The sequence below is a fragment of the Coregonus clupeaformis genome, chromosome 13 (assembly GCF_020615455.1).
Source record: "Coregonus clupeaformis isolate EN_2021a chromosome 13, ASM2061545v1, whole genome shotgun sequence".
Classification (NCBI taxonomy): Eukaryota; Metazoa; Chordata; class Actinopteri; order Salmoniformes; family Salmonidae; genus Coregonus; species Coregonus clupeaformis.
This window is the reverse complement of record NC_059204.1, coordinates 37,050,061-37,072,659: the sequence shown is the minus strand read 5'-3', so window position 1 is coordinate 37,072,659 and position 22,599 is coordinate 37,050,061. Positions and strand designations below refer to the sequence as shown.

The 22,599-nt window shown below is 43.4% G+C and overlaps 2 protein-coding genes across 2 annotated transcripts in view; one reads left to right on the top strand and one right to left on the bottom strand.

The window, feature by feature from the left end:
• LOC121579914 (neurofibromin-like) overlaps positions 1–22,599 on the top strand; it is a 90,089-nt gene that overhangs the window by 26,268 nt on the left and 41,222 nt on the right. The window contains exons 28-35 of the mRNA XM_041894891.1: positions 36–139; positions 436–571; positions 880–942; positions 2,155–2,313; positions 11,513–11,610; positions 11,727–11,873; positions 12,146–12,292; positions 12,436–12,546. Of these exons, the coding sequence (XP_041750825.1) occupies positions 36–139; positions 436–571; positions 880–942; positions 2,155–2,313; positions 11,513–11,610; positions 11,727–11,873; positions 12,146–12,292; positions 12,436–12,546 (965 nt within the window). The remainder of the gene's footprint in view (positions 1–35; positions 140–435; positions 572–879; positions 943–2,154; positions 2,314–11,512; positions 11,611–11,726; positions 11,874–12,145; positions 12,293–12,435; positions 12,547–22,599) is intronic.
• On the bottom strand, positions 19,389–22,476 carry LOC121579912 (oligodendrocyte-myelin glycoprotein). Its single transcript, XM_041894889.1, has 2 exons — positions 22,151–22,476; positions 19,389–21,140 (listed from the first exon to the last, which is right to left on the bottom strand). The coding sequence occupies exons 1-2, from the start codon at positions 22,159–22,161 to the stop codon at positions 19,793–19,795; spliced, it is 1,359 nt and encodes a 452-aa protein (XP_041750823.1). The 5' UTR covers positions 22,162–22,476; the 3' UTR covers positions 19,389–19,792.

Sequence of the window (22,599 nt, the reverse complement as noted above, 5' to 3'; positions counted from 1 at the left end):
TGTATCCACCCCTCCCTCCCTCTGCTGTGTTTCAGGTGTACGGGGCCACGTACCTGCAGAAGCTTCTAGAACCTCTCCTCAGAGGGGTCATCACCGGCCCAGAGTGGCAGCTCATCAGCTTCGAGGTGGACCCCACCAGGTACCATACCCCACAGACACCACACCAACACTATTTTACTCAATCACCCACTTTGTTTTCCAGCTGTACTATTTAAACCAAGGCAGCACTGCTAATAAATTAACTGATCATCTGCTTGTTTTGATTTCAGGCCCCTCAGAAAATTATAAGATTTTCAGCAACATGGAAGAAGTGTTGTATGCTACCTGACCTGTTGCATTGTCCCATGCTCTCTTGCTGTCTCTGGCTTTGACTGACTGGTTCGGTGTCTCCGGCTGTGTCTGTGGTTGTGATTGGTTCTGTGTCTCCGGCTGCAGGCTGGAGCAGAGTGAGATCCTGGAGGAGAACCAGAGGAACCTGCTGCAGATCACCAACCGCTTCTTCCTGGCCATCATCAACTCCTCCACAGAGTTCCCCCCTCAGCTGCGCAGTGTCTGTCACTGCCTGTTCCAGGTACATATTAGACACCTCAACTCCCAACTCTAACCCAGGCTGGAAACCCCCATCTGACTGACAGGGTTCCTTTTATTTGAGGAATTATCTTAGCTTTTTCTGCAATGGCCACCATTTATGTTTTCACAATGTTTTCAAGGTGGTTATTATGAACTAGGTACATTTACGTCACAAGGTAAGCTTTGATGGCATAGGAATCATTTGCACTTTTGTGCAGGTTCTGTATATGAATGTAGTAGTATTTGTGCAGTGTGTTTGTGGTGTGTGTGTTTGTCGTGACTTTTTTTGTGCCCATCTCTGTTCTGTAGGCAACTTGCCACTCTCTACTGAATAAAGCCACAGTTAAAGAGAAAAAGGAAAGCAAAAAAGCAGTAAGTTCAGAGAACGTTCTCCCTAGCCACTCTCTTGAAAGAAAGGGAAAGTCATTCACCCTCTTGCTGTTCCATCACCTAAACTACTTTACAATCCTCACCTGAAATCCCACTACTAATACTTTTACTTCCAAACAAGTTTCTCTCGATTTCAATGTACGCTCACCACAAACTGGTGGCACTGTTGTAGCTACAGTATTCCTATCCACTGCTCCTCTGGGTTTTTACTGGTGTGGGGTTTTGGGGTTGGTGTTCAAAGGAGTTTGGGGGTCTATGATAAGGGGCTTGTTTTGCAGGTCACGGAGCACTTTGGCAAATAGTTTTGTGGTGTGACTCTGTATCCTGGGACCGCTCAGCTTTTTGAAAAGCTCTCCTGGAATTTGGAACTCTTGTGAAGACCTAAGGCTTTCTGTGCAGTTCATTACCAGCTATGTTTCGCAGTGCAGAAAGACCTCCACCCCAGGGATGATCTGATGACCACACCCTCAGTTCTTCCTACTGCATTTACTGTATCTGAAATGAACAATGTGAGCTAGCAGCCTGTTATCATGAGTAGTTGTGCCTCCTTCGTAGGTTGAGATGTCGTATTGGCATCATGGTTAATATTGCTAGCGGTCAATATCCTGTGTTCATGGGACTGATGAGTAAGCTGTAGAGGCCTGGTAATTGGCTGACCTTTCAAAGCAATCTACTACTGCAGGCTGTTAATAACAGCTTGTGTTATTGCAGCAGTAATGAAACAATTATTTTCATGAGGCTGCATTATCCTCCAGTCTAGTAATTCCACTGCTGCAATCTCCCTATTAAAACACACTTGTGTTACAGCTGATTACATTTTTGTATGCAGACATGCAGAACGTTTGATCAATTCAGGAGATGGATTTAATTGAACATTGCCCGGTGTTTTTTCATAAGCATACAGTATCAAGTCTACCCTAGTAGTTAGGAGTGGTCTGAGAATTTCCTCTCCCTATTATCAAGATTTCCAGGCTCCTTGCTTTCCTTTTTTATCTCTAACTCAGTTTTGAAGTGGGCCTAGTGGTGTGAATGTGGTTTGGTGGTAATGTGGCCATCTTATGTCCTCTAGCCTGTGGAATACTTTGTCTCCTTCTACACTATCTTCTCCAACCTAAGCCCTCTCCTCCTCTCCCTCTCTCTAATAATGAATCATCCCCTGTTCTTACTATCCCTCCTCCAACACCTCACATTCAGGTGGTCAGCCAGCGTTTCCCCCAGAACAGCATAGGGGCGGTGGGTAGTGCCATGTTCCTACGTTTCATCAACCCTGCCATAGTGTCGCCCTACGAGGCGGGCATCCTGGATAAGAAACCTCCTCCCAGGATAGAGAGGGGATTGAAGCTCATGTCCAAGGTAAGAGGACTGGATACCCAGGCCACATATATGAAATGACTTAATAATATGTGACCTAGTTTAGTGAAAGAGAAAGCACTGATCTATGTAGGGAGAAAGGTAGGCTTGGGCGATATACCGTATACCGGTGTATTTCGAAATACAGATGGTATGATTTTCAATACGTTTAAATAGTCTTTTTTTGTGGGGGGGTGCACCACTGCCTCGCACCACTGCCTTCCACCAATGCCTTGCGGAAGCTGCAGGGGTGCGTGCTACGCCACTGCTTATAACTATAAATAAATCTAAGATATATCAAATCAATTATATCCAGCTCAGGCCTCCAGCTATGCATTTGGTTTGCTAACTTGCTTGCTAAGTGGCAAGATGTCAAGATTAAGCTTCTTGGTTACAGCAGTGACATTCAATCCCCTCCTGGATCAAGATCCCTGTTGCCTAAATTGTTTTGTGCATCCCCACATTTTGTATAAATACATTTACATTTTACATTTTAGTCATTTAGCAGACGCTCTTATCCAGAGCGACTTACAGTTAGTGAATACATATATTTTTTTAAATATTTTTTATATATTTTTTATACTGGTCCCCCGTGGGAATCGAACCCACAACCCTGGCGTTGCAAACGCCATGCTCTATCAACTGAGCTACATCCCTGCCGGCCATTCCCTCCCCTACCCTGGACAACGCTGGGCCAATTGTGCGCTGCCCATGAGTCTCCCGGTCGCGGCCGGCTGCGACAGAGCCTGGATTCGAACCAGGATCTCTAGTGGCACAGCTAGCACTGCAATGCAGTGCCTTAGACCACTGCGCCACTCAGGAGACTATACACTGAACAAAAATATAAATGCAACATTTTACTGAGTTAGTTCATATAAGGAAATCAGTCAATTTAAATACATTCATTGGGCCCTAATCTATGGATTAAACATGAATGGGAATACAGATATGCATCTGTTGGTCACAGATACCTTAACAAAAAGGTAGGGGCGAAAACCAGTCAGTATCTGGTGTGAACATCATGCGGCGCGACACATCTCCTTCGCATAGAGTTGATCAGGCTGTTGATTGTGTCTTGTGGAATGTTGTCCCACTCCTCTTCAATGGCTGTGCGAAGTTGATGGATATCAAATCAAATTTGTCACATGCGCCGAATACAACAGGTGTGGACCTTACCGTGAAACGTTTACCTTCAAGCCCTTAACCAACAATGCAGTTTTAAGAAAATATGTACTAAATAAACTAAAGTACAAAATAAAAAAGTAACACAATAAAATGACAATAATGAGGCTATATACAGTGGGGCAAAAAAGTATTTAGTCAGCCACCAATTGTGCAAGTTCTCCCACTTAAAAGGATGAGAGAGGCCTGTAATTTTCATCATAGGTACATGTCAACTATGACAGACAAAATGAGGAAAAAAAATCCAGAAAATCACATTGTAGGATTTTTTATGAATTTATTTGCAAATTATGGTGGAAAATAAGTATTTGGTCAATAACAAAAGTTTCTCAATACTTTGTTATATACCCCCTTGTTGGCAATGACACAGGTCAAACGTTTTCTGTAAGTCTTCACAAGGTTTTCACACACTGTTGCTGGTATTTTGGCCCATTCCTCCATGCAGATCTCCTCTAGAGCAGTGATGTTTTGGGGCTGTCGCTGGGCAACACGGACTTTCAACTCCCTCCAAAGATTTTCTATGGGGTTGAGATCTGGAGACTGGCTAGGCCACTCCAGGACCTTGAAATGCTTCTTACGAAGCCACTCCTTCGTGTGTTTGGGATCATTGTCATGCTAAAAGACCCAGCCACGTTTAATCTTCAATGCCCTTGCTGATGGAAGGAGGTTTTCACTCAAAATCTCACGATACATGGCCCCATTCATTCTTTCCTTTACACGGATCAGTCGTCCTGGTCCCTTTGCAGAAAAAACAGCCCCAAAGCATGAAGTTTCCACCCCCATGCTTCACAGTAGGTATGGTGTTCTTTGGAGGCAACTCAGCATTCTTTGTCCTCCAAACACGATGAGTTGAGTTTTTACCAAAAAGTTATATTTTGGTTTCATCTGACCATATGACATTCTCCCAATCCTCTTCTGGATCATCCAAATGCACTCTAGCAAACTTCAGACGGGCCTGGACATGTACTGGCTTAAGCAGGGGGACACGTCTGGCAATGCAGGATTTGAGTCCCTGGCGGAGTAGTGTGTTACTGATGTTAGGCTTTGTTACTTTGGTCCCAGCTCTCTGCAGGTCATTCACTAGGTCCCCCCGTGTGGTTCTGGGATTTTTGCTCACCGTTCTTGTGATCATTTTGACCCCACGGGGTGAGATCTTGCGTGGAGCCCCAGATCGAGGGAGATTATCAGTGGTCTTGTATGTCTTCCATTTCCTAATAATTGCTCCCACAGTTGATTTCTTCAAACCAAGCTGCTTACCTATTGCAGATTCAGTCTTCCCAGCCTGGTGCAGGTCTACAATTTTGTTTCTGGTGTCCTTTGACAGCTCTTTGGTCTTGACCATAGTGGAGTTTGGAGTGTGACTGTTTGAGGTTGTGGACAGGTGTCTTTTATACTGATAACAAGTTCAAACAGGTGCCATTAATACAGGTAACGAGTGGAGGACAGAGGAGCCTCTTAAAGAAGAAGTTACAGGTCTGTGAGAGCCAGAAATCTTGCTTGTTTGTAGGTGACCAAATACTTATTTTCCACCATAATTTGCAAATAAATTCATTAAAAATCCTACAATGTGATTTTCTGGATTTTTTTTTCTCAATTTGTCTGTCATAGTTGACGTGTACATATGATGAAAATGACAGGCCTCTCTCATCTTTTTAAGTGGGAGAACTTGCACAATTGGTGGCTGACTAAATACTTTTTTTCCCCACTGTACAGGGGGTACCGGTACCGAGTCAATGTGCGGGGGTACAGGTTAGTCGAGGTAATTTGTACATGTAGGTAGGGGTAAAGTGACTGCATAGATAATAAACAGCGAGTAGCAGCAGTGTAAAAACAAAGGGGACTGGAACACGCTGTCGATCCAGAGCATCCCAAACAGCTCAATGGGTGACATGTCTTGAGTATGCAGGCTGTGGAAGAACTGGGACATTTTCAACTTCCAGGAATTGTGGACAGATCCTTGCGACATGGCGACTTGCATTATCATGCTGAAACATGAGGTGATGGTGGCGGATGAATGGCACGACAATGGGCCTCAAGAACTCATCACGTTATCTCTGTGCATTCAAAATGCCATCGATAAAATGCAATTGTGTTCGTTGTCTGTAGCTTATGCCTGCCCATACCATAACACCACCACCCACCATGGGGCACTCTGTTGACATCAGCAAACCGTTCGCCCACACGACGCCATACCTGCCTTCTGCCTGGTACAGTTGGAACCGGGATTCATCCGTGAAGAGCAAACTTCTCCAGCGTGCCAGTGGCCATCGAAGGTGAGCATTTGCCTACTGAAGTTGGTTACGACGTCGAACTACAGTCGGGTCAAGACCCTTGTGAGGACGACAAGCATGCAGATCAGCTTCCCTGAGACGGTTCCTGACAGTTTGTACAAAAATTCTTCAGTTGTGTAAATCCACAATTTCATCAGCTGTCCGGGTGGCTGCTCTCAGACCATCCCGCAGGTGAAGATGCCGGATGTGGAGGTCCTGGGCTGGCGTGGTTACATGTGGTCTGTGGTTGTGAGGCCGGTTAGACGTACTGCCAAATTCTCTAAAATGAAGTTGGAGGCGGTTTATGGTAGAGGAATTAACATTAAATTCTCTGGCAACAGCTCTGGTGGACATTTCTGTAGTCAGCATGCCAATTGCACGCTCCTTTGAAACTTGAGACATCTGTGGCATTGTGTTGTGTGACAAAACTGCACATTTTAGAGTGGCCTTTTATTGTCCCCAGCACAAGGTGCACCTGTGTAATGATCATGCTGTTTAATCAGCTTCTTGATATGCCACAACTATTATCTTGGCAAAGGAGAAATGCTCACTAACAGGGATGTAAACAAATTTGTGCACAACATTTTAGAGAAATAAGCTTTTTTTGCGTACGGAACATTTCTGGGATCTTTTATTTCAGCTCATGAAACATGGGGACCAACACTTTTACATGTTGCGTTTATATTTTTGTTTAGTATGTATGTACACTACTGGTCAAAAGTTTTAGAACACCTACTCATTCAAGTGTTTTTCTTTATTTTATCCACCCTTTGCCTTGATGACAGCTTTGCACACTCTTGGCATTCTCTCAACCAGCTTCACCTGGAATGCTTTTACAACAGTCTTGAAGGAGTTCCCACATGCTGAGCACTTGTTGGCTTCTTTTCCTTCACTCTGTGGTCCGACTCATCCCAAACCATCTCAATTTGGTTGAGGTCGGGGAATTGTGGAGGCCAGGTCATCTGATGCAGCACTCCATCATTCTCCTTCTTGGTCAAATAGCCCTTACACAGCCTGGAGATGTGTTGGGTCATTGTCCTGTTGAAAAACAAATGATAGTCCCACTAAGCCCAAACCAGATGGGATGGCGTATTGCTGCAGAATGCTATGGTAGCCATGCTGGTTAAGTGTGCCTTGAATTCTAAATAAATCATAGACAGTGTCTCTAGCAAAGCACCCCCACACCATAACACCACCTCCTCCATGCTTTACGGTGGGAAATACACATGCGGAGATCATTCGTTCACCCACACCGCGTCTTACAAAGACACGGCGGTTGGAACCAAAAATCTCAGATTTGGACTCCAGACCAAGGACATATTTCCACCGTTCTAATGTCCATTGCTCATGTTTCTTGGCCCAAGAAAATCTATTCTTTTTATTGGTGTCCTTTAGTAGTGGTTTCTTTGCAGCAATTCGACCATGAAGGCTTGATTCATGCATTCTCTGAACAGTTAATGTTGAGATGTGTCTGTTACTTGAACTCTGTGAAGCATTTATTTGGGCTGCAATTTCTGAGGCTGGTAACTCTAATGAACTTATCCTCTGCAGCAGAGGTAAATCTGGGTGTTCCATTCCTGTGGCGGTCCTCATGAGGGCCAGTTTAATCATAGCGCTTGATGGTTTTTGCGACTGCACTTTAAGAAACTTTCAAAGTTCTTGAAATTGTTCTTATTGACTGACCTTCATGTCTTAAAGTAATGATGGACTGTTGTTTCTCTTTGCTTATTTCAGCTGTTCTTGCCATAATATGGACTTGGTCTTTTACCAAATAGAGCTATCTTCTGTAGACCCGCCTACATTGTCACAACACAACTGATTGGCTCAAACACATTAAGAAGGAAAGAAATTCCACAAATTAACTTTTTAAGAAGGCACACCTGTTAATTGAAATGCATTCCAGGTGACTACCTCATGAAGCTGGTTTAGAGAATGCCAAGAGTGTGCAAAGCTGTCATCAAGGCAAAGGGTGGCTATTTGAAGAATCTCAAATATAAAATATATTTTGATTTGTTAAACACTTTTTTGGTTACTACATGATTCCATATGTGTTATTTCATAGTTTTGATGTCTTCACTATTATTCTACAATGTAGAAAATAGTAAATAAATAAATAAACTTGAATGAGTAGGTGTTCTAAAACGTTTGATCGGTGATGTATGTGTGTATTTATTTATTTTATTTATTTATATATATACTACCGTTCAAAAGTTTGGGGTCGCTTAGAAATATCCTTGTTTTCCATGAAAACATACATGAAATGAGCTTGAATAGGAAATATAGCAAAATGCATAGGAAATGTAGTCATTGACAAGGTTAGAAATAATGATTTTTAATATAAATAATAATTGTGTCTTTCAAACTTTGCTTTCGTCAAAGAATCCTCCATTTGCAGCAATTACAGCCTTGCAGATCTTTGGCATTCTAGTTGTCAATTTGTTGAGGTAATCTGAAGATATTTCACCCCATGCTTCCTGAAGCACCTCCCACAAGTTGGATTGGCTTGATGGGCACTTCTTACGTACCATACGGTCAAGCTGCTCCCATAACAGCTCAATAGGGTTGAGATCCGGTGACTGTGCTGGTTACTCCATTATAGACAGAAAACCAGCTGACTGCTTCTTCCCTAAATAGTTATTGCATAGTTTGGAGCTGTGCTTTGGGTCAGACCATCACATTGCCTCCACCATGCTTGACAGATGGCATCAAGCACTCCTCCAGCATCTTTTCATTTGGTCTGCGTCTCACAAATGTTCTTCTTTGTGATCCGAACACCTCAAACTTCGATTTGTCTGTCCATAACACTTTTTTCCAATCTTCCTCTGTCCAGTGTCTGTGTTCTTTTGCCCATCTTAATCTTTTCTTTTTATTGGCCAGTCTGAAATATGGCTTTTTCTTTGCAACTCTGCCTAGAAGGTCAGCATCCCGGAGTCGCCTCTTCACTGTTGACGTTGAGACTGGTGTTTTGCGGGTACTATTTAATGAAGCTGCCAGTTGAGGACCTGTGAGGCGTCTGTTTCTCAAACTAGACACTCTAATGTATTTGTCCTTTTGCTCAGTTGTGCACCGGGGCCTCCCACTCCTCATTCTATTCTGGTTAGAGCCAGTTTGCGCTGTTCTGTGAAGGGAGTAGTACAAAGCGTTGTACGATATCTTCAGTTTCTTGGCAATTTCGCACTTGGAATAGCCATTTCTCAGAACAAGAATAGACTGACGAGTTTCCGAAGAAAGTTCTTTGTTTCTGGCCATTTTGAGCCTGTAATCGAACCCACAATTGCTGATGCTCCAGAAACTCAACTATTCTCAAGAAGGCCAGTTTTATTGCTTCTTTAATCAGCACAACAGTTTTCAGCTGTGCTAACATAATTGAAAAAGGTTTTTCTAATGATCAATTAGCCTTTTTAAAATGATAAACTTGGATTAGCAAACACAACGTGCCATTGGAACACAGGACTGATGGTTGCTGATAATGGGCCTCTGTACGCCTATGTAGATATTCCATTAAAAATCAGCCGTTTCCATCTACAATAGCCATTTATAACATTAACAATGTCTACACTGTATTTTTGATCAATTTTATGTTATTTTAATGGACCAAAAAATTGCTTTTCTTTCGAAAACAAGGACATTTTTAAGTGACCCCAAACTTTTGAACGGTAGTGTATGTAATATATGTACAGTTGAAGTCTGAAGTTTACATACACTTAGGTTGGAGTCATTAAAACTAGTTTTTCAACCACCACAAATTTCTTGTTAACAAACTATAGTTTTGGCATGTCGGTTAGGACATATACTTTGTGCATGACACAAGTAATTTTTCCAAGAATTGTTTACATACAGATTATTTCACTTATAATTCACTGTATCACAATTCCAGTGGATCAGAATTTTACATACACTAAGTTGACTGGGCCTTTAAACAGCTTGAAAAATTCCAGAAAATGATGTCATGGCTTTAGAAGCTTCTGATAGGCTAATTGACATCATTTGAGTCAATTGGAGGTGTACATGTGGATGTATTTCAAGGCCTACCTTCAAACTCAGTGCCTCTTTGCTTGACATCATGGGGAAATGAAAAGAAATCAGCCAAGACCTCAGAAAACATTTTTGTAGACCTCCACAAGTCTGGTTCATCCTTGGGAGCAATTTCCAATCGCCTGAAGGTACCACGTTCATCTGTACAAACAATAGTACGCAGGTATAAACACCATGGGACCACGCAGCTGTCATACCGCTCAGGAAGGAGACGCGTTCTGTCTCCTAGAGATGAACTTACTTTGGTGCGAATAATGCAAATCAATCCCAGAACAACAGCAAAGGACCTTGTGAAGATGCTGTAGGAAACAGGTACAATAGTATCTATATCCACAGTAAAACGAGTCCTATATCAACATAACCTGAAATGCCGTTTAGCAAGGAAGAAGCTACTGCTCCAAAACCGCCATAAAAAAGACAGACTATGGTTTGCAACTGCACATGGGGACAAAGATTGTACTTTTTGGAGAAATGTCGTCTGGTCTGATGAAACACAAATATAACTGTTTGGCCATAATGACCATCGTTATGTTTGGAGGAAAAAGGGGAATGCTTGCAAGCCGAAGAACACCATCCCAACCGTGAAGCACGGGGGTGGCAGCATCATGCTGTGGGGGTGCTTTGCTGCAGGAGGGACTGGTGCACTTCACAAAATAGATTGCATCATGAGGAAGGAAAATTATGTGGATATATTGAAGCAACATCTCAAGACATCAGTCAGGAAGTTAAAGCTTGGTCGCAAATGGGTCTTCCAAATGGACAATGACCCCAAGCATACTTCCAAAGTTGTGGCAAAATGGCTTAAGGACAACAAAGTCAAGGTATTGGAGTGGCCATCACAAAGCCCTGACCTCAATCCTATAGAAAATTTGTAGGCAGAACTGAAAATGCGTGTGCGAGCAAGGAGGCCTACAAACCTGACACAGTTACACCAGCTCTGTCAGGAGGAATGGGCCAAAATTCACCCAACTTATTGTGGGAATCTTGTGGAAGGCTACCCGAAACGTTTGACCCAAGTTAAACAATTTAAAGGCAATGCTACCAAATACTAATTTAGTTTACATAAACTTCTGAACCACTGGGAACGTGATGAAAGAAATAAAAGCTGAAATAAATAATTCTCTCTGCTATTATTCTGACATTTCACATTCTTAAAATAAAGTGGTGATCCTAACTGACCTAAGACAAGGAATTTTTACTAGGATGAAATGTCAGGAATTGTGAAAACAGAGTTTAAATGTATTTGGCTAAGGTGTATGTAAACTTCCGACTTCAACTGTATGTATGTAGGTATGTGTTTTTTTCTTGTTGTTGAAATAGCGGCACCTTGTGTGCACATTCGGTAAGACCGTATACCCCGGTATGGTACAGAAACGATATGACTCTATGCAAATCTGAATACCGCCCAACCCTAGAGAAAGGCAGGATCCATGATTGGTTGAGATAATGGAGGGGGGTAATGGAGAAACTTAATCTGGAGGACAATGCCATGGTAACTCATGCGTTTACAAAGAAAATCTATCATTCAATTGCATTTTTCTCCTACCTGTCTCCAGTTTTTTTTTAGTTTTTTAAATTTTTTTTACACTTTTATAAAATGTTAAAAAGCCGGTCTTGAAAATTTGATAAGCTCACCTTCCTGAATTCAGTCACATGGTATATTGTATTTGAGGATCTTGCCTTGTTGTTGACATGTTTTTATTTGTCTCTTCCAGATCCTGCAGAGCATTGCCAACCATGTTTTATTCACCAAAGAGGAGCACATGAGGCCTTTTAATGACTTTGTCAAAAGCAACTTTGATGCAGCTAGAAGGTATGATAACAGAAGGATCTTCCCTCTCTGAGGATACATTTAAATGTCTTGGATGTTTTTACTGGATACTATTTACCCTATCAGGCCTAGCTGAATTTTGTTCCGTTGTGGTGTAGGTTTTTCCTGGACATTGCATCAGACTGCCCTGCCAGTGACTCAGTCAACCACAGCCTGTCCTTCATTAGTGATGGCAACGTTCTGGCCCTGCACCGGCTGCTGTGGAACAACCAGGAGAAGATAGGACAGTACCTCTCCAGCAACAGGTGAGTGGGCTGAACGGTCCAAACAGAGATGGTCTGTTGTATTGCTGGGAGGACTTTTATAAGAGATATATCTGTTTCTATGTAAGATGTTTTACATTACCCAGATCTTTAGGATAAACAAAAGCCCACATTTGTTTACACCAATCACCAAGCCCAGCTCACAGGAGGCGTTGTTTGAAACTGTAGTGTACCTCTGTACCTGCTGCGTGTGGGAGATGTTTATCAGAGAGTAGACTGGATGTCGTGCTGACCACTTCCTTGTTCTTCATCAGGGATCACAAGGCAGTGGGGAGACGGCCGTTTGACAAGATGGCTACCCTCCTGGCCTACCTGGGGCCCCCAGAGCACAAACCTGTGGCTGACACCCACTGGTCCAGCCTCAACCTCACCAGCTCCAAGTTTGAAGAATTTATGACCAGGTACACTCATCAAGATACTATTAATCACATAGATCTCACTGTCACAAGGCGGTCTCATAAAACTGGGTATGATAGCATCTGAGACAGAGGTTGTTTAAGTAGTACTCGGAAAGTATCTCCCTATCTTGTATTTGCTACCTCAGACACCAGGTACATGAGAAAGAGGAGTTCAAAGCCCTGAAGACCCTCAACATCTTCTACCAGGCTGGCACCTCCAAGAACGGCAACCCTGTCTTCTACTACATCACACGCAGGTGAGGTTTGCAGACTGTCACATTGCAACAGAGAGTCACAAAACATTGTATTCACTTCATCATGATGCATTTAATCAGAAACATTGACGCTAGAAACATTTTAAAACGAGGCAGAAAGGAGTTGGAGCACTCAACAAAAACGGCATAGATTGATTTATTTTAGCTCACTTTAATCCATTGTACAGGTGAGAACCGGTGACTGATGTTTCAATGTCAATCTGACGTCTTTCTCAGTGACTTGACCGCTGCACTTAGCGCCTATTTATAGCCTAGTGGCCTATTTAGACACAACAATGTAAGAAAATAATGTTTCAAGGTAAATGGCAAATTATAGCACAAAATAATACCAGTAATAAGAGATCATGTTTGGTTAAACAATAGCAAAAGCTGAAGAAAATACGCACATCCAGGTACTTTCCCAGGTGCTGGAGTTGTAGACAAACTCCTCACACTGCTTCTCATGCTCCCAGTTGATTTTATTTATAACAATGTTTCGACCCTTAGGTCTTCATCAAACATCTATATCCCAGGTGGAGGTGGAAGGTCCTATATATAGGGGCAGTACTCAGTGACATCACTTCCTGAAACAGGAGGTAAAAAATATATAACTTAGGTTCACAATATTGAACATTTAATGTATCAAAATATATGATCATACACAAGGAATGTGATCAATATTTACAATAATATATATACAGTGCCTTCGGAAAGTATTCAGACCCCTTGACTTTTCCACATGTTATTACGTTACAGCCTTATTCTAAAATGGATTTAAAAAATAAAAATCCTCAGCAATCTACACACAATACCCCATAATGACAAAGTGAAAACAGGTTTTTAGAAATGTATTACAAATAAAAAAACAGATACCTTCTTTACTTAAGTATTCAGACCCTATGCTATGAGACTCGAAATTGAGCTCAGGTGCATCCTGTTTCCATTGATCATCTTTAATGTTTCTATAACTTGATTGGAGTCGACCTGTGGTAAATTCAATTGATTGGACATGATTTGGAAAGGCACACACCTGTCTAAATAAGGTCCCACAGTTGACAATGCATGTCAGAGCAAAGACCAAGCCATGAGGTCGAAGGAATTGTCCATAGAGCTCCGAGACTGGATTGTGTCAAGGCACAGATCGGGGAAAGGGTACCAAAAAATGTTTGAAGCGTTGAAGGTCCCCAAGTACACCATGGTCTCCATCATTCTTAAATGGAAAAAGTTTGGCACCACCAAGACTCTTCCTAGAGCTGGCCGCCCAGCCAAACTGAGCAATCGGGGAGAAGGGCCTTGATCAGGGAGGTGACCAAGAACCCGATGGTCATTCTGACAGAGCTCCAGAGTTCCTCTGTGGAGATGGGCGATTCTTCCAGAAGGACAACCATCTCTGCAACACTCCACCAATCAGGCCTTTATGGTTGAGTGGCCAGACGGAAGCAACTCCTCAGTAAAAGGCACATGACAGCCGTATCGATTGTTCCCCAGTGGGGTGATGAGAGTAGCGTAATACGATGGTTTGAGCAGAGTAACAGGATGATCTCTTATAGCGTCTCAAATCACATCCCTCTCTTAACAAAAATACTTTAATCATTTTTCATATTACATGCACAAAGCATAGTAAGGAAACGTCATATATGTAGTGGGTATACTTTCCAAGTTACAGTATTTCCATTTTTAATGACATCACAAAATAACAAACAAAATGACATTAGTGTTCTATAGATCGCCTCTGACCATTCCCCACATTCTACGTTAGAAATATTGTTTCAGCAGGAAAACGTATGTTGAAACAAAGAGCTGGGCTCCCGAGTGGGGCAGCGGTCTAAGCCACTGCATCTCAGTGTTTGAGGCGTCACTACAGACCCCCTGGTTAAATTCCAGGCTGTATCACAACCGGCCGTGATTGGGAGTCCCATAGGGCGGCGCACAATTGGCCCAGCGTCGTCCGGGTTTGGCAGGTGTAGGCTGTCATTGTAAATAACAATTTGTTCTTAACTGACTTGCCTAGTTAAATAAAGGTAAAATAAATTAAAATACAAATAAAAAAAGAACATTCCTTTGGTGAATCTTGAGAGGGAGAGCCTGGATCTTCTCCCTTGATTTACAACCGGACGTGAGTTGTTCATCCCCACTAGTGCTTTCCTTCCCCCAGGAGCGAATGCAGCGCCCATCGCTGTACTCCGAATCTGTTGGTAGAAACTGCCCACATATTGGAAGTAATTTGATGTGAGGGCTTTTTCAGTGAGAGACAGAATAAAGTTAGACGGAGGTAAGATATCCTCCGATCTAGTGTCGACATGGTGAGCGAGCGCTCGTAGGCCTGCATTATGCAGGATATTAGTGTAGAGAGACTGAAAGCCAAGTATAACCAAGATGCTTTCGGTGTCGCATCTATAGTTATTGATTATCATAAGCACATCCCTGGTATCTCCTAAAAAGGCTGGCAATGCTGGCACACATTTAGAGATTAAGAAATCAACATACTGAGAAAGGGGTTCAATAGGGCTACTGTTACCTGACACTATGGGACGGAAAGGGTTTTCCCAACTTTTTGTATTTTCGGTATGCCATAATAGACTGGAATGGCTGTGTGTGGCGATTGAGAAAGTCATTTTCTGTTATCTAACCCTGTGAAAAAGCGTCATCAATGAAGCTATCTACGGAGAGGGACATAGAACTTATTGTCAGAGAGTTGAGCATAGACCTCACTATCATATTGTTCTCTGCTTAATACCACAGTAGACCCTCCCTTATCAGCGTTTTTTATCACAATATCTGAAGCATTTTTTTCATCATTACTGAGATTAACTGTTTGTTTAGGGGTATTGCGGGCCAGTTTAGCAAAATCATGATATATCAGCCTACTGTAGGTGAGAACAGAGGGACTCAAATTAGCACAAGGCACAAAACTCGACTTCTCTCACAGCAGAAATACCAGATGCATTATAGTTTCTAAACACTGCATTGCCATTACTCAGTGGTTGCATATTAGCACAGAATACATTATTTAAATGTAATTGTTGAACAAATTTGAAAGTGTCAACTTTTAATGCAAAAGGGGAGAAAAATAGTCCTTTACTCAGGACTGACTCATCAGTCAGAGGCCCTGGTTCCGACTGGACTTCCTCAGGTGGGCTGGGGGTAGATTTCCTCCCCCTCGAGCCCTGCATCGTCTTCTGTGGGTTGGGGCTGGTTGTCTCGCTCCCTGATAAAAGCGGGATTGGTTCGGGAGGTATTGGAGTTACTATGCTCTGAAACGTCTTCTCACTGGCAGAGGACAGGTGAAAGTCGTCTCGTCTGGTCACAGGGGGGCGGAATCTGTAGTTGAATCTCACTCGTTTGCCTTGCCAGTCATAGACGATGCCATCTTGGTAGTCCCTTGTCTCGTTTGTATTTCTGTAGCTTGTGTCGCTTCAGGTCGTTTTGGAATGCAGTGAGGGATGTTGATATCTCATTGGAGAGTGTGTTAAAGGTCTCTATATCCACCTTTTGTTGGATTTTCATTTCGAGCTATTGTGCGTCAATGTGAGATATTCTGTCTTTCTCTGCCTTGGTTTTCTCAATGGAGAGCAGCATCAAATCCAGTGAGCATTTATTGTAGACTTGTTCCCATTTGCCCCAAAACTCATAATTTTAGCCAAAAGCTGGGGCTTTGTGAATGCGTAAACCCCTTGGTATGCATTTTCTCAAACCAATACTCAGATAAGGAGACAGAGTGCAATAAATGGCATGTTTCTCTTTTTCTCATGTCTAGGAGCTCAACACTCAACTTTTTTTGTTCATTCTGCAGGTTCAGGTACTTGTGCCAAGTCATTGAACAGGGAGTGCGGTTGGAGAATGTCTTGTGCTTGTTCATCCCTAAAGGATCAAGTTTCTGAGCGTTCTGCCGTTGTAGCGCTGATTTCAACAAACAAAGTCATTGTTCGTCAAAACGTCAGTCACCTGTTCTCATCCTGTTCTCATCCCGTACAGCTAAAATAAATCAATCTATACTTTTTTTTTGAGTGCTCCAACTGCTTTCTGCCTTGAATTAGTCCTTTTGGAAGTTTTTCTTGGCAAACCCTTCTCATCATTTTTGTCATTGTTGTTGAGCACCCCTCCTTTTCTTTGTTTGCTGAAGCGCGAAGGCCCACCTGAACTCAAACATTTTTAAACATATGTGTGCGCTATGTTTTCTTTTAGTAGATAACAAAAGGTTTTTGTAAAGTATCCAATGATTACAGGTCATCATGGTCTGTCTTAGGGTGAGAATATATGTAGTTAAAGAATAGTTGGACATCCCAGGTTGCATGGTGAGTAAAGTGATTTATTCAGCTGCCTTGCTGCCATCAGAGAGTAGCTACCTGCTGCAGAAGAGTGGAGGACAGAGCCAGGAGCTTGGCCCCTACAGAGAGCAGAGTGGGGGAGAAGGGAAAGGAAATGGGATACCTAGTCAGTTGTACAACTGAAATGCATTCAACCAAAATGTGGCTTCTGCATTTAACCCAACCCCTCTGAATCAGAGAGGTGCGGGGGGCTGCCTTAATCAACGTCCACATCATCGGCGCTCGGGGAGCAGTTGTTGTGGGGGATTAACTGCCTTTCTCAAAGGCAGAACGGCAGATTTTTCCACCTTGCCGGCTCTGGGATTCGAACCAGCGGCCTTTCGGTTACTGGCCCAACGCTCTTAACCGCTAGGCTGTTGACCGCCATCGTGCTGTTGACCGCCATGGTAGCACTACTGATGGTAGTGGTTTCCATCCCAATCCTATGTTGAGCCAGCAAGTAACTGGCCATCACAACCACTATGAAATTGCAGTCTCTTTCTGTGGTCAAATTGCCAATGTAGAAATGATCTCTCCTGAAAATAAGACAACCAACATGTCACAGTCACTAAGCTTGCTGGGTAGAACACCATTTTGTACAGTATTTTATTTGTAAGTCTAGTAAATTTCTCATGAGTTGTTTTCATATTGAAGCTGTATTGCAATAAACCTCTTAGATGTAAAATCCTCTATTTAGTGGACCTGCGTGGTTCTGGTACCGGTTCCGACAGACATTTCTGCTTATAAATCGATCTGTGGACACCGTAGATATACAGAGCCTTCAGAAAGTATTTGCACTCCTTGACTTTTTCCACATTTTGTTGTGTTACAGCCTGAATTTAAAATTGATTAAATTGAGAGTTTTTTGTCACTGACCTACACACAATACCCCATAATGTTAAAGTTATATTATGTTTATTGACATTTTTACAAATTAATAACAAATGAAACGCTGAAATGTCTTGAGTCAATAAGTATTCAACCCCTTTGCTTTGGCAAGCCTAAATAAGTTAAAATGTAAAAATTAGTTGAACAAGTCACATAATAAGTTGCATGGACTTGCTCTGTGTGCAATAATAGTGTTTAACATGATTTTTGAATGACTACCTCATCTCTGTACCACAAACATACAATCATCTCTAAGGTCCCTCAGTCAAGCAGTGAATTTCAAACAGATTCAACCACAAAGACCAGGGAAGTTTTCCAATGCCTCGCAAAGAAGGGCACTTATTGGTATGTGGGTAAAAATTAAAAAGCAGACATTGAATATCCCTTTGAGTATGGTGAAGTTATTAATTACACTTTGGATGGTGTATCAATACACCCAGTCACTACAAACATACAGGCATCCTTCCTAACTCAGTTGCCGCAGTGGAAGGTCAATGGTGACTTTAAAACAGAGTTTAATGGCTGTGATAGGAGAAAGCTGAGGATGGATCAACAACATTGTAGTTACTCCACAATCCTAACCTAATTGTCAGAGTGAAACGAAGGAAGCCTGTACAGAATACAAATATTCCAAAACATGCATCCTGTTTGCAACAATGCACTAAAGTGATACTGCAAAAAAATGTAGCAAAGCAATTCACTTTTTGTCCTCAAAGTGTTATGTTTGGGGCAAATCCAATACAACACATTACTAAGTACCACTCTTCATATTTTCAAGCATAGTGGTGCTGATTCATGTTATGGGTATGCTTGTAATCGTTAAGGACTGGGGAGTTTTTCAGGATAAAAAAAAGAAATGGAATGGAGCTAAGCACAGGCAAAGTCCTAGAGGAAAACCTGGTTCAGTCTACTTTCCACCAGACACTGGGAGATGAATTAACCTTTCAGCAGGACGATAACCTAAAACACAAGGCCAAATCTACACTGGAGTTGCTTACCAAGAAGACAATGAATGTTCCTGAGTGGCCGAGTAACAGTTTTGACTTAAATCTACTTGAAAATCTATTGCAAGACCTGAAAATGGTTGTCTAGCAATGATCAACAACCAATTTGACAGAGCTTGAAGAATTTTGAAAAGAATAATGGGCAAATCTTGCACAATCCAGGTGTGGAAAGCTCTTAGAGACTTACACAGAAAGACTCACAGCTGTAATTGCTGCCGAAGTTGCTTTTACAAAGTATTGACTCAGTGGTGTGAATACTCATGTAAAAGAGAAATGTATTTCTGTATTTCAATTTCAATAAATGTGCAACTATTTCTAAAAACATGTTTTAAATGTGTCGTTATGGGGTATTGTGGGTAGATGGGTGTGAAAACAATCTGTTTAATCAATTTGGAATTCAGGCTGTAACACAACAAAATGTGGAATAAGTCAAGGAGTATGAATACTTTCTGAAGGCACTGTATGTAGTGAAATTCACAACGCTGTCTCTACCTGAGATCCACCCATCTACAGCCCATAGACATTCTCTCACATACACTCATCTGTATTTGTAGTGATGTAGCCCACTGTGGTGCCAATAGAAACAAAGGTACAGTATGGTGCCACCTGCTGCTGAATCAAGGTCATAGCCTCTAGAATGTTTGGAAAGAACTCTGTTTAATAGTCAAGAAACAGGCAAACACATCTCAGAGGTGAAGGAAGAGCCATTAAGAAACTATTAAAAGTTAATGATGAAAACAGAGTTATGCAGATAGATGGTGAGTACTAAAGCATTTTTTCAACATCCCAATAATGATGTATACAGTGGTAGACTGCTAGTGTTAAATGTACATAGTGTCTACATGGATGCTACCTGTGTGCATGTCATATGTTATTGATTAAATAATGCAGTAAAGAGTCCGTTTGAGAGGTAGTAAGTGTATGACACAGTATTCAAAATGGAAAACAGAATGTTGGTTTAATGATACTCATTTGTGTGTGTTTGTGCAGTTGTATGTCCAATAGAGTGACAAGGACATTAACTCCAACTCCAGACATTTCCTTTCACTTTCAGAGAACATACAGGGTGAGAGTCAGGAGGAGCCACAGGTTCAGTACTAGTGGGAGTGTAGACCTGGGGGCTGGGCTGGTGTTGCGGACCGGGGAGCCACCCTGGTTGGCCCTCTTGACACTCCTGGTGCGGAGGGTGGCCGTTCTCCTTGTGATGGTAGAGGGGTTGTCAGTGGTGAAGGCTATGTCTGTGGTGTAGAGGCTGTCAGTAGTAAATGTTGTGTCTGTTATGAAGTGGTTGTCTGTGGTTGACATGCTGCTGTCAGTGTGGGTCCTCTCAGTGGGCAGGATGGAAATGGCCAGAGGGGTTGAGGTGAACGGGTAGTGGTCTGTGAAGAGGTTGTGGTTCTCTGGTCCACTGGGGTGTCCTTGGGCTCTCCTGGTGTGGAGCTGTGTGTTGAGCAGGGCAGACTCTGACAGGTACCAAGGCCACCTGGTGAGGGCCTCTGGGGGAGGAGGGTGGCTCAGCTCATCCTGAGTACCAGCAGCAAGGGGAGGTTGAGTGTAGGAGGCAAAGTGCCACCCTCCAGTCCTGGCCGGGTGGTGCTCTCCACAGACGGGGTGAGTGTGGCAGGGGCAGCCCAGCACGCGGGTGGAAGTGTGCTGGAGCCAGGCCAGCAGGTGGGTGATGTTGGTCTGGTGCTCACAGGGCCAGGGGTTGTCCCCCAGGGAGAGGAGCTTCAGGCTGCCCAGCTGGCTGAAGGCCCTGGGGCCCACAGAGGAGAAGCGGTTGGAGTGCAGGTAGAAGGTGGTCAGCCTGGACAGCCGGTTCAGAGTGCCAGGCAACATCAGCACCAGGGAGTTGTGGGACAGGTCCACGGTCTCCAGGCTAGCGGGCATGTTGGTGGGCACGGTCCAGAAGTGGTTGTGGCTGAAGTTGAGCAGGCGTAGGCTGGTCAGGGTGTTGTTGATGAACACGGCCCGCTCCAGCTTGTTGTTGGAGAGGTCTAGGACTCGCAAGTTCCACTGGTAGGCTGTGTCATTCTTGTCCAGCAGTTGGATGTGGTTGGCTGCAACATGGAGCTCCCACAGGGCCTTTGGCAGGGCGGTGGGCAGGCGGACCAGCCTGTTGTGGGACAGATCCAGGGTGCGGAGGTGGGCGAAGGTACTCAGCTGGCCGTCCAGGTCGTGGATGCGGTTGTGAGACAGGTTGAGGGAGTGCAGGTTGTGCTGCAGGCCCAGGGGCAGTGTCCTCAGGCCCTTCCAGGAACAGTCCACCTCCCTGTGGCTACGGTTACAGGTACACATGTGGGGACAGACAGCCAAGGCCTGAAGACCCAGCAGCATCAACAGCCATAGCACGGCCACAAAGTGGGAAGGGCCACTGAGGGGCATCAGTAGCACACGCCTTGAAACACAGAAGGAATGGGTTAGAAACATGATGGCAAGCCCACTTTATTAGCTAGGCTACATCTCAAAGCAGCAGCATCTAGTAGTAAAACCTTATAGTCCACATAGGGAGTAGACCAAGAACTAGCAGTGTGAATGAATGAGAGGCAGACTGCACCAGTAGTGGAGTAGAGGCTGCTGAACAGACTAGAGACTACAGTTCAGATCTCATTCTCCCATTCTGCTCAGCCCTGTAACAGCCCCTCTCTCTCTCCCATGGAGGCTCCCTAATAGCTGGCACATGGCCGCAGTACATGCACTGTACAAACACACCTGAACATGTGTGAGTGTGACCTCCATAATTATGCAGGTATAGTTATCAGGCAGCGTGTGTAGAGATGCACTCAGTCAGTCACAGTGCTGCAGATATGCCTTCTCCAGCATGCTCATGCATGCAACACAGTATGTGAGTATGGTTTAAACGTTTGTCTTTAACGCCTTCAATCTGGGACCTATTTATTTAGGAAGGGAGTTCCCCCATCCTCCCTAGCAACAGACTAGTGGGCATTGTCATGCTTTGACTACAATGGCTTTAGTTTGTTTTGAAGAGGATGTTCTGATTGGCTTTGTTTATTAGTATGTAGGGGATACCTTTTAGAAGATGGTTGTAGATCACTTGAGGTGTGAATTCCCTGCTGTCCCATTTCACTGATGTTAATTAGCCTGTTCGATATATATATATATATATAGCCCAGTTAGTGAGTGTCAGCTATTGAGCAGGGAGTTGTTCCTACTAGAACAGGCTGAATAGATGGTTTTTATAAATGACTATGGAGAGGACTGAGACACTGGCCAGTCCCACAGCAAGCCAGAGAGTCAGAGATGATGTACAGTGAACAGTGCAGAGATTCAGTTACTGTAGCACCACAGTCATGTATGTATGGTTTTATGTGTGTGTATGTGCATTGCTGCTTTCTTGTTTTTTATTTGATTCCATCGGTGTGTGTGAGAGAGAGTAGAGACACTCACCTTTTCCTCATCTTTGCATTCCAGTCTCTCCTCTCCTCTGTGGTCCCCAGCCCAGGCTGATCTCCTGCCTTTGTCTCCTGAAACACTGGAGTGGCTGCTGCAATGCTGAGTTTTTTCCTGGGTTTGACCGGTTTTCGCTAATTCACTGTTTTTAACACTCTCTTACTTTTCACTTCTTACCTTCTTAGGCTGTTCTGTCCTTCATCCCTCGTTCTTCTCTGGAGGATGGACCGTTAGGAGTGTCTGGCTCTTCTATCCTTTAGGTTCAGTGATGCAGGAAGCATGAAACGGTGTACGCTCCTATTGCTTGAGAAGCCACTGCCGGCTCTGTGCAGGGAAGAGTGTGAGTGTGTGTGTTGGGGGGAGGGGAGGGGAGGAGAGGGGGGAGGGGTGTAGGAGAGGAGTAGAGAGATGCGGAGCGGCTCATAGCTATTGATGACTGAGGAGAT